General features: G+C 33.8%; 1 protein-coding gene and 1 pseudogene across 1 annotated transcript; both read right to left on the bottom strand.

Moving 5' to 3' along the window:
- Window positions 1–5,326: 5,326 nt before the first annotated feature.
- Window positions 5,327–6,011, bottom strand: LOC116125523 (small nuclear ribonucleoprotein Sm D2-like). The gene is made up of 3 exons (XM_031411234.1): window positions 5,891–6,011; window positions 5,696–5,800; window positions 5,327–5,611 (listed from the first exon to the last, which is right to left on the bottom strand). Exons 1-3 carry the CDS (start codon window positions 5,975–5,977, stop codon window positions 5,495–5,497), a joined length of 309 nt encoding a protein of 102 aa, XP_031267094.1. The 5' UTR covers window positions 5,978–6,011; the 3' UTR covers window positions 5,327–5,494.
- Window positions 6,012–8,090: 2,079 nt separating this feature from the next.
- On the bottom strand, window positions 8,091–10,507 carry LOC116125515 (annotated as a pseudogene).
- Between the last annotated feature and the right edge of the window lie 2,230 nt (window positions 10,508–12,737).

Genomic DNA, 12,737 nt, shown 5'->3' with positions numbered 1-12,737 from the left:
TTGCGATCAAAATTTATGAAAAAGTCTAATTCACTTCTTCCCACCCATAAAAAAGAAAAACTTTTTTGTTCTGGAACAAGTACGCATGAACCCCTACCCTAGAGGAGAGAAAGTAAAGAAAGATAAGACCCCAATTCCTCAGAGAATCTAATCAGTACGTTAGACCGCAGGAGAAAGAGGTGCAGGAGCATGAGGAGGCCCAAGTGCCTTTAAAGCTGTGGTGTATTATAGATTTTGTATGCGTTTTCTCTGTAGATAATTGATCGACTGTCTATTGTGTTTTTTTTCTTATTTTCTTATGGGCACTCCACACGCACCCCATTAAAGAGATAAAAAAAAGGATAGATTATTCTACACGATTGGTCCATGGGCATGGCGTTTGGGCTGTCTTCTGTGTATATTGGTCTGGCCCTGCACTGAAGCCAAATGCTGACTTATTGATAAGGCCAATAATTTGAACCACGCGCGACCTGGGTCCCTGCTCCTGATTCACTTAACTTTAAGGCTTATTTGACACACCAATGGTCTTGTGTTTCTTGACACTAGAATGTACGAGTTTTGCTTTACTCGTCTTCTTCTTTCCCCCTAGGTTCTCCAACCTCAGAGTCTTTTCATTCAGGCTCTTCTGTTCATAATAAGACAAAGCAATACGTTAAAAAAATTAAGTAATGTATTGCTTCATCAATATTTCTTCTTTAAGAGAGAAAGTCTGTAATAAATATTGTGCGTATATTAATGTGGTAGGTTATATTGTTGTTTTCATAAAAAATCATTTTTATGATATGTACTACCATCTGTGAAACCTTGATTTTGGACGCCACTACTCGCACGTTGGAAACGTTGGAGCGACTCGGAGACAGCAATGTGATGGAACCAGGATTTGAATACGGAGGCTAGATATATATTTTACAGAAAATAGAAATCAAAGTTGGTCATAGGAGTTTTTATAGTGGTTCGGAGCTCACAGCGACTCTATACCACTGTTTATTTTATTTGATCCTCTGACTATTTCTATGATTCTACCTGTAATACATACAAGATGAGAAATACCGTGTTTTTACAGAAGAAGAATGAAGCTCAAATCTCACAGCCCAACCTCCTTCTTCGGGATAGGTGCCTATTTATAGACACCTGCCACTCAATGTAATGAGTGTTTTGCAGTTGTTTTGACGCATGGAAGGTTCTCGTCCAGTCATCTCTTTGAAATGAGAATAAAGTTGTGTGAATATCTTTTGAAGATATGAGCTTGTCATTCTGAGACAAGAGACATTAATTGTGCTGACATAGGCCTTGACTTTTGAAGGGCATAACAAACATGACTAATTGATATATGATAAATGAATTACATGTCTTTGATACCTCTGATATCTTCATCTAATTACATTTTATATTTCGTACTTTAAAATCAGTGATGGATTGGACTTAGGTACATGTGTTTCATCCCCCTAATTTTTTTTTTTTATTAGTTTCAGTAAATGATTTATGAGGATAATGATATTGTTAATAAATGAATGAAAAGCTGTGAGATGTTGAAGTTGCATGTACATTAATCTAATTAGTACATATAACTGTTATACCCTTTTATAGGGAATGTTATGTAAACAAACCACCTATAGGGTTAGTCCTACTTAGAAGTCTTTTGTTTAATCGTAGGAGCGACAATTATTGGATTTATAAAAAAAAAAAAATTTGATTAAATTTATAAATTTGATTAATGTATAAATTTATTTGACACATCTAAAAGAGATTACGTATTAATTTAGAATTACGAAAACAACTTGCTAAGGGAACCCACGTACCTTATTAATTTATAAATTAAGACCACTATGTTAAGCTAATGGGAACCCACTATATGCAATAAATTACTTAAAAAGATCTTGTAATTATTCATCGAACTTTGGAAAGGCATGCACCCTCATATTAGAATTACTAAAGTTAATAAAGCTTCATTTTTAATTCATCTTGATCTATAACATAATTATAAATTAGTAGGTAAATATGATATATTCCTGCTTCATTATTAATCACTTAAACTTTTTTAATTGTTGTACGGGCATATCAAAAAATTCTCTCCTGATAAAATAATCAATAACCATTTAAAACTATTTCTTTAGGATAATTTAATTTTATGGATTATAGAAGTATGCAACCTCTTATCGTCCCCATTCATAAATTTCTAAATTCATTATCAGGGGACATTTGATGTGACTGACGTTTTCTATAGTGAATATTAGATATTCAACTTGAATCTACTTTTCATACTTTGGCAGACAAATCGAATTCCTTTATGCAATTGAATTATTAGTGAAAGGATCGATTCACAAAGTGACCAAATTGTCCATAATTAATTAATAATAAATCATGCATGGTTTTAAATGCATTATTAATTTATTAATTAATAATAACACTAAGCATATTTTTGTTCAAAGAAAAAACAGAGACGAATTATATTCTTCTTATTTATCCAACTCCTTTATAAAAGTGGGATAGTGGGGCTACTCAATATAATAATGATGACCATTATATCATATCTTATAACAAGAATCTGGAAATTGAATCATAAAAGTGTTAGTTCCAAATAGCAAAATTACCCATTAATTAATTTGATAATTCGACGTATTTTGTAGATTTCTACCTACACAGGTGATGGAGAGACGCATGCTTTAATAGTTTAGGCTTAACGGGTGCTCTAAAGTTTAAAAAATTGGATAAATTTAAATGTTATATTTAGGTTTGGTGTAGGCCCACGAATTGTTAGTTTAAATTATTTGGTCTGAAGATATTTGTGAAAGGTGGGTATCAGTAGCCAATAATTGTTTTGGATATCTTTAGCAAATCAGTAGATCAAGTATATATTATAAAAATAATAAATAAGATATGAGAGCTCTATTTACCTTTTTTTTTTTTTTTTTTTTTTTTGATATAAGATGTCCAGACCAGTTTTTGCGACACTTCAATTAATCTTTGGTTTCCTTGCAGCCATCATGTATTTTGGATGGAGATAGACCCCATTTTTAGATTAATACTATTATTTTATCAATATCATGAGAGTGATTGCATCCCTTATAATAGTCCAACCAAAAAAAACAAACTTAATATCATTTTAGAATCTCTGTATCTTCGTTATAATAATGTTTGTGCGTAGGTTATCCAGACATTTTGGTTGCAAAAAACTACTAATTGTTACATTACACATTAAGACGTATGTAAATGTAAGCGAAAATCTTACCAAACTAATACAATTCTATGAGCTTTAGCATAGTGGTGGCCGGCCCTTGAACAAATGAATAATGCTTTATAATACGACAAATGACCTTAAAATTTCAATATGATTATACCAGCAAAAGGGGTCCAACTCTTGAACCCAAGGTGTCAATAGTCAGCATTCTGCACCAATTTTAAGATACACAAAAGTTTAAAGGGCCCACGAAGATGATTGCGTATCCCACTCACAAGAAACTTCGGGGGCGAAAAAAGAAGGAGCAGAAGATAAGATGAGAGCTTGTGCATGAGTCCCTTTACCACTCAATGAGAATACTAATCTAAATAGGTAGGCTGTGCCTGCACCAGCCCCATTTTCTGAGCCCATTGATCCAATTTTTGGTATTGCCCTGAAGGATGATAAGTGTTTGAATTTGAATATCCAAATGTATTGCAATGACAAAGCACAAAGCACAATTGGTAATCAGAGATCCTCCTATATTCTGCACTGTATTGTTATTGTAAAGAACATTGTTTTCACACTGGTAAATTATGTTGTCTTAGCTAAAAACTTTATAAGGGATAATCGTTTAAGTCTGTTAAGAGGAATGTTTCACGAGATAAATAATGCCTTTTTATCAATGTGAAATAGAACATTCTCTTTTTCACTAAATAACCTCATAACTCCTCCCATACGTGGCCATACCTTTTGTCATTACTTAATCTTTTAACTTGATAGTTGTATTCTTTTTTCTATTAATATCCCCGCACTACAATTTTATTATTATAAAAATATTTTAATCTTACTGTTCATGTTAAAACATAACAGATTGTAATTTTCCAAAATTTTTTAAAGTGATACCGTAAATCTTATATTGTATTTGTTATTCTTCATATTCTTAGATTAAACTAAGGTACAACTTGAATTATGTCATAATTGTGAGGTGTCTTTGAATAATATTTTCTGTTATTTATTAAATATAATATTAAATTTTACGGGCCCGACTGGGTTTTTGCTGGATCAACCCCGGTTGTTTGAAAACCCAAGCCCGGATTTTACAAACCCAGGCGAGTCTGCACGCTTTCAGCCTACCCGGTCTGCGGCCAGGTTTTGTTGATACGGATTGTTTAAATTGGGCTTGATAGAGGTGAGGGTTAGATGTTATCAATAGGGGGCTATGCTTCTGTAAGGGGTTTTAATATTATTTTACTAAAGATTTCAATTTGTAATTTCATGAAACTGTACATATATATATATAATATATATACAAAATTTTTACAAAGATTTTAATATAAAATGAGAATACAAAAAACACATGGAAAAATCACACACAAAATCAAAACTTATTACCTATTCACCCTCCTCATTAATTATATTTATTTTGTAATGAAGATCTTTGTATATAGATCTATATTATATAATTTTAAAAACATAATAGATCTAACACTTTGGATGATTGAAGAATTTAATACTACTTGTAACATTTATACACTTGAAAAATCATAATTTAGAATTCAATCACAATCATAGCTCCTTTATCTAACTGCTGAAAATAAAAAATATACATACCCGATCCAGGGCTTTCCTTCCTAAACCCATGCCTGATTTTCCAGGCCCCAACTAGGTTTTTTAAATCCTTTCTATAGCTGATTTAATTAAGGTAAACATTAGTAGATAATTTATGTAACTTACCAATACTCAACACCTTTTTTTGACATACACAATCGACAAGCCTTTCATTGTTTAGCGAAAGTTGGCAATAAAATCACGTGATTGATTGAGGTATAAAGAGAAGACTGTCATTCATCTAAAATGTAGACTATTATTGCTATAACACGAAAGATCATTTGGGTCCAGAATATACCCATCATAGATCAATAAGGCACATACCAACTAAAATTAGAAATATGCAGTTCTCTGCAAACCATTGGGACTATACACACTGCTCTATTTATCCTAAATCCTAAAGTCGACAGTGGTGTAGGCGCGCAGAGATGCAAACAACTCATTCATACTCTAGAACTAAAATCCAATTCTTCAATGTTTCAAATGAGAGGTGATAAGACCTACAATTCTCTACGTCCATCAATATGATCCATTAAATTTAACACACATACAAGTTCGAGTGAGTTTGCTCTAAATTGGGAACAGTTAAATACTCCCACCGATCTTGGTATGAAGGAATGGCATCACAAAAGTGTATATAACATACGCAATGCCTTTAGAACGAACCTACTGTTTGGTGGGATGGTGTTCATAGGGTTGGTATAGATCATCACAAATTAAAATCTACTACTTCGGATTCCTAAGAACAATAATCACAGAATCTCCTCTGAGAAACATTTTATTGATGAATCTGTCCTTGTTAACCAGGAGGGCCTTCTTCTTGCCTTTTCCAGTTTTTGGTACCTACAACAATGAAATCAGATATTATTTTAACATAGATATATGACGGCTCATTAAAAAAAAAATGATCCATTGCTAAAAACCAACCTCAGTCCACATTTCCCTGACATTTTCAAGAACCATGTTGCAGTGGCGATCAAATGCCCTCACTCGACCAAGAAGCTTTTTGTTGTTTCTACAATTAATGAGCACCTGTCCAATCAGGTCAAAATATTCAGTTTATGATGACAGACTTTCCCTTTATAAGCCAACTTAAAATCATGAGGCAATCAATAAAATTACCTGGGTATTGTTTTTAACACTCATCATTAAAACAGATAGTGGTCCAATGCTAAACTCCTCTTCCTCATTCTTGACATGCTGCAGCATGAAAAACAGGGAATTAATAAAATTGCAACGAGGACATTTAGGTGGGTGTGTGTTGTGTTCAAACTACAAAAATAACTTACATCTTCTTCCATTGGCCGGCTGCATAATAAGAACAAGAAAAACAGAAGAAAGTTATGTCAGTAAATCAGCAGCAATGAAATACTCATGAATTTAACATGATAACTTGGCCAGAAAGGGGCAAATAAGTACCTCGTGTTGATAAAAGCAGAGAGTTCTGATCTTCAAACAAATCCTAGATGTAGACCTGGCAAGAAAATAACACAACAAAACTACAAATTAAAAGCTGAAATTTGCTAGTATCAGGATTGAATATAGTAAAGCAATGGGAACACATTAATTACCATAGCAACATTCACAAATTAGATTAATAGTACTTTCACCTCATTATTGGTTATCAAGATCAATTCTGAAATGGAAATGTGAAAAAAAGCCCATAATACTTATAATGTACTCATGCCTAAAGTTAACTTATTAAAGTTATCTTTCACAAACAAAATTACAATGGAGTTACTATTAAACAACTCNATAACATCAGTATGCGATGCCTCAAAAGCAATCAAGTTAATTTTGCTATTATTATGGGGAGTAGTGATTAGGGGAAGCAAAATATTAAAGAGAGCACTATACTAAACATATGTGCACTGTTCTCTTTCTTCCTTGACCAAGTTTTGTCCCATTCGACTTCCCCAATAAGATTTTTAACAAGACAATATTAAGTACATCCAACACCATTGGTGTTCAAGGAGGTTTGCTTCATTCCTTGAGTTCTTAAGTTCAAACCTTAGGACCACTTACTACAATAAAATTATGGTTTACTTAGTCTTTTGGGCTTGTAGAGTGTTCAATAGACTCTAAAGATTAGTTAAGGTACGTGCAACTTAGGTCACCCCAATCACCAAAAAAAAAAAAAAAAAAATACAATTCATGAAATAATCGTGTTTATTTGCTTAAATTTTTGTCCCATTGAGATTTTCCTAAGTAAAGTCAAATGTAATTATCTATAATTAGTAAAAATAAAAAAAGAAGTGTTTTGAATCGTGGAAGTCCACCAAATTGCCAGATTTTAGGCCTTGTAACACATAGCTCAAGTTATATCTCTAATTGATACATGCACTTGGGCCTGGCTTTAATTTAGAAGTATTTTATTTGCACAATTTATTTTTACTTTTAACCGGTGAAAATATGTAATTATCTATAATTGGTGAAAATAAAAAAAAGAGAATTTTATTTGCACAATTTATTTTTACTTTTAACTCATCCAACTCATTTCATGAATAATAATTTTAAAATAAAATACATTTAATTTAGGAATGATTTGATGATGTGGTATATTGTTACCAAATCTAAAATACTCATTAATACATTAATCTCAACTATATATATATATATATATATAAAATTTAAATATTCTGAAGGAAAATTTTTTGACACCCTATTTGTTTACAGGTTTTGAGCTCTGTTTTAAAAACCGGACCGGACCGACCGGTCGGACCGGTTGGACCGTGAACCGGTAGCTTCTCCGGTCCGGTTTAGGTCTCAGGGGGGTTTTTGAAATATTTTAAAATTATGAGGGTTACTTTGTAATTTTATAGGGGTATTTTGAAGATATATCAAAAGTTTAAGGATTAATTGGTAATTTTATTGGGGTATTTTTGGAATAAATAAAAATTTTAGGGACCAATTTGAAACTTTTTAGAGGAATTTTTGTAATATATTAAGATTTAAAGGGTTAATATGTAATTTTTTAAAAATAAAATATTGCTGACGTCGCCGGTCCAACCGACCGGTCCAACCGGTTGGACCGATTGAACCGTGACCCGGACAGCAAAACGGTTTGCCCTCCGGTCCGGGTTTTAAAACAATGGTTTTGAGAACTATCACTGTTCTGCTCTGGAAAACTTTATTCCAGTGTCAACCTTCAAAAAATTTATGTAAATAATGACTATTAATTTTATGAATATTATATTTGTAAGTTTTTTATATACCAATTGACGTAATAATTAACGACAATAAAATTTGTTTCCCTTTTTTTGTATTTCATTCAACAGTCTTTGCTGCCCAACAGACGTGTATCGAATGCTTAAAATTTCTATTATATGAGCACATATACTGGAGATCCAAAGTAGTCCAAAGAAAAAGCTCCATTGCAATACCTGCATAATTCATCAAACAAATTGTTACATGTGCATGTGTGCGTGTATTTGTGTGTGTGTTTCGGGGAGTTTTACTCATTCCCACCCTTTCCCGAGCACAAACAGATAAATTAAGCCCCCTAAAATCTCCTGAATATTACAGGACATCTAAACCATCAAGACTATAGTTTTTTCTAAAATTATTCACTTCGCAACAACATGAAACACAAGGGAGTACCAACAGAAACAGTAAAAGCAACAACAATCAAAATGATGAATAATCACACTGATGATGTGGACACTGAAAGAAGTTCAACACAATATCAAAAGAAAAAAGCACTACCTGTTGCTGAACTTCTCAAAAGCATCAGAGGCATAAAGAAGTGTTTCATTTGCTTTCTCAAGAACCATATAAAGCTCCTTCCCCCTTGTTACCCCCAGCAATAACCCAGGCATTATTTTTTGCTCTGATGCATAGTTCCAAATCTCTCTCAGAGTCTGGATTATCATATTTTGCTCTACTTTTTTTTCCAAATCTACCTCTTCTCTAAGCTTGCTTAATGCAAGTAAAGATTCCTGCAACACAATAACACAAAATGCACCAACTTGAAAGTTTTATTCTCATCAAAACACCACTACTACAAATTAATATAGTTCTCTTAAAGATGGGAGTCCCTTTAATTTATAAATGGCACCTTAGCATCAAAGCATATTCAAATTTCCATGTCAGCCTCAAATAACAAGAAAATAATTACATGTGCCTCACATTTTAATATAGGTCACCTACAAGACTATGCATATAAATATAAGCAGGGGTGGAGCCACCATAATTTTTTTCCACTTTAGCCCTCATATAAGCCATCCATTGAGGATGATAAAATAGACTAGACTAGACAACACATATGGTGATCTAATAGACAATCAAAGTGCTCCTATGATGTCGACCATAATTTAAAATTCATTTACTGAACTGTCCTCAATCCCTTAACACGCACCAAAAAAAAAAAAAATGTTCAGTTTGAAGCTGCAGTAAAAGATTGTTAATCATCCAGCCTAAATAATATTGCATGGATACATTCTTCTGTGTTAAACCAGACATATTCACAACACAATTGCAACAGTGTGCTTTACCTTTGTTAGTGTAGTAACCTTTCCTGGTGGAGAAGCCCTTGAGATATTTCTGTCACCATCGGCAAGTAAGTAATGATACCCACTGACATGATATGCATTCTGGCCACCCCAACCTTTGGATAGTTTCTCTTCAACTTTTAATATCTTTAGTGAGGCCTGAAAGATGCAAGAAAGAAGATAAAATTTAGGCACTACTATGTGTGCTTCAAATCTACAATGATACACTCTTCTAATGAAGTAAGAATTCCACAAAATCGCAAATAACTGACAGCATAAAGCAGAATGACAGATGTGAAAAGAAAATACACAATAGAAGAGTGTCAAGGTCCTAGAGGATAAAAAGAAAGCTTCAGGACGATATAAGTAGCATTAACTGGATAGAAAATCTTATTAATTTAAAATATCTGATGAACTAAATTAAACCGATCTGAACAACGTGACATGATTTAGAGACCAACCGCACTGGACTTCTGCAACAAACAAAATTTTGAGGGTAATGATTGACAAATGATAGCAAACCAGAAAAACAACATAAGCAAGAGAAGTTCAATGGCTAAAAATCATGATAAATCAACAATGAAAATAAGGAACTAACATTATCAAGAACTTGTTGCTTTACTGCAGAAACACCTTGCTCTCCATTTAGAATGGAGGAAACAGGAATGAGAAGGATTATGGTAAGGCTTTTATACTGATGAGGACAGAGATACATTCCCTCCTCGGTCTGCCGAAGCCAAACTGTTGGGGTGGCACAAATCAAGCTACCAGCATCCACACCCCATATATCAGTGACAAGAAAACCATCCTTTCCATTGGACCATTTACCATGCTGCAAGGGCCGTGCATCATGATTACTATTGTCTCTGCCAGGTGAGGTATTACTTGAATGATAAATTTGTTCTGAAACAGAGGCAGAATGGGGCAAGGTAGACCCTGAAGCAACAAGAGATGAGGCACTTCATAGTAATTCTCATGTCAAATTCTTCATAGTAATTCTCTTAAATAGCTATTTGCACATTTTGTTATATACATTTATCATATTTCATTATTGCCTTCCTTGGAATTAACTGGCAATATTTTGCAGGAAATTCATCAAGTCATTCCTTCAGGGTTTTCTTCCTGGTCTTGCTCTTAAAATCTTCTTGTACATACTTCCAACAGTTTTGATGATAATGTCAAAGATTGAGGGACATATAGCCGTATCAAATCTAGAACGAAGGACATCAGCAAAGTACTATTACTTCATGTTGGTGAATGTCTTCTTAGGAAATATCATTGCTGGAACAGCTTTTGAGCAACTGCACTCTTTCCTTCATCAATCACCAACCCAGTAATATATTATATCCTTTATGCTGAGAGATTCTTTTATTTCTTTGCTTGAAATTTTTATGAGATATTATGCTATTGTGTCAGAAAATGATCTCGCCAATCTGATTGCTCTTGTAATGGTGTTATCGATTATCAATGTTGAGCAATATGCCCACTCTCTAGAACTGTAGTTATTATCATAATTTGTCTTAATATGCTTCCCTTGGAATTGAAAATTGTATATTCACTTTGTTTCATTGCAGGATTCCTCGAACCATTGGGGTATCCATACCAATGAAGGCCACATTCTTTATTACATACATAATGGTTGATGGGTGGGCTGGCATTGCTAGTGAGATTCTCCGATTAAAACCATTGGTAATCTTTCATCTCAAGAATATGTTTACAGTGAAGACTGAAAAAAACAGGGAAAGGGCAACGAACCCTGGGGTCCTAGCTCTGATACTACTGTTGTAAATCAAGTCTAATTGAACAATCCGAAACACTAATCGATCAAACACAAACTGAAAAGTAAAGAATCAAGAACAACACACCAATATATCGTGGTTCACTTGTTCAAACAAGCTACATCCACGTTGAGCTCCAAAATATGGAGAGTCGCTGCACTATGATTAAAGCCTCAAGATTACATATTACAGGCCAAATCTCACTCTCAAGTTTTAACCTCAATTGCTGACTCACCCTTGCCCCTTTTTACATTGCAAATCTGAAATGCCTAGAGAAATCTCTACCCTTGAAGGAACACTCAACCCTTAACAAGATTCTAGACAGATTTACACAAGGAGAACAACTTGAATGAGAAAACCCTAACACACTAGGTTACACTCGCGAATTACAGAGAGAAATCGAGAGAGCCCTCAAATCTGGGAAAGTGTCTTCTTTTATACCGTTGACCTGTTGGGTGAATATGAGCCGTTAGATCATGCATCCATCGAAGGGCCAAGATTAATTGGAGCTTCGCAAAATGGCAGCACATTACTTGAGTGTCAAAACGGCACTGCAAACCTCACAATTTAACAAAAACCTTGTAATATCGGGGAAGGTAACAATTGAAATTACTCTTTATGCATGGGGTTATTGGCTACTTGGTGGTTACTATGTGAAACAAAGAATTTGAATCTAAATTTCTTTATTTCTGAAGAGACAGAAGCTAATGCATTTTAGGAGATTAAATTGTTTGACAAGTCATGAATTTGCAACTGATAAAGTGGCTTGGTAGAACTCATTCTAAAAAAACTAGCTCAGGAGAGGAGGGAGTCCACCTAAAACCTTGGTTTATCAGAACTCCCTAACTGAACCTGTAAGAATTACTTTTGTATTGAATTACTTTATGTATATATATATATATATGGTTATAAAAGTAGAAGGTTTTGAAATATATTGTTGGATGTTCCTTAATGGATTGCAGTATCTGGGTAATGAGAGATTCTTGGAGGAAGTAAAATGTCGAATCCGATGGGACGGAATGGGGAACCAAAGGAGGTGTCATCCTTGGTAGCATTCTTGTGCTTACCCGAAGCTTCATATATAACTGGCCAAACTATATGTGTTGATGGAGGATTTACAGTCAATGACTTCTTCTTCCCAATCAAAAAATCAACAATCTTCTTGCCTAGCTTGTTCTGACCTTCTGAATATGAACTATTTTATCTACCTAAAGCCAGGCGTCGATGGGTTGTGCTTACTTATGGCTAAACTGAAATCCTTAAATACATGGACCATAAATTAATTTAGTTCTTACAGAGATTTTCATTTCTGGGCTCGGCCGATTAGGTGTTGGGCCGAATGCAATGACTTTAGAAAGGCTGTGTTATTAGCTAAAGTTAAAAATGTCTCAGCCACAATTGTTACGATTGAGGGGAGTTGTTGCTGGAACATGTTATTAATTGCTTTAGTTGGTGGGGCCGTGGGGGGGCTCGGAGCATGTTTCTAATTAATTCCATATGCATGAATGGGGATTAATTTGAACGTAAATCACTCTTACAAATTTTATGTTTTGTACTCGATATTTTAATATTATTTAAAATATTAATTTTAGTATTTTAGCTAAAAAAAATTTGTATCGTTTGTCTTTTTGTTTTTATTTTTAAGTAATTAAAATAAAAATATATTGGATTTAGGTGGGAGTGGTGTTATTTAAGCCCCAC

Source organism: Pistacia vera, unplaced genomic scaffold (genome assembly GCF_008641045.1).
Source record: "Pistacia vera cultivar Batoury unplaced genomic scaffold, PisVer_v2 Contig167, whole genome shotgun sequence".
In the NCBI taxonomy this organism is placed as follows: Eukaryota; Viridiplantae; Streptophyta; class Magnoliopsida; order Sapindales; family Anacardiaceae; genus Pistacia; species Pistacia vera.
The sequence above is the reverse complement of the archived record's forward strand: the minus strand, read 5'-3'. Positions and strand labels throughout refer to the sequence as shown.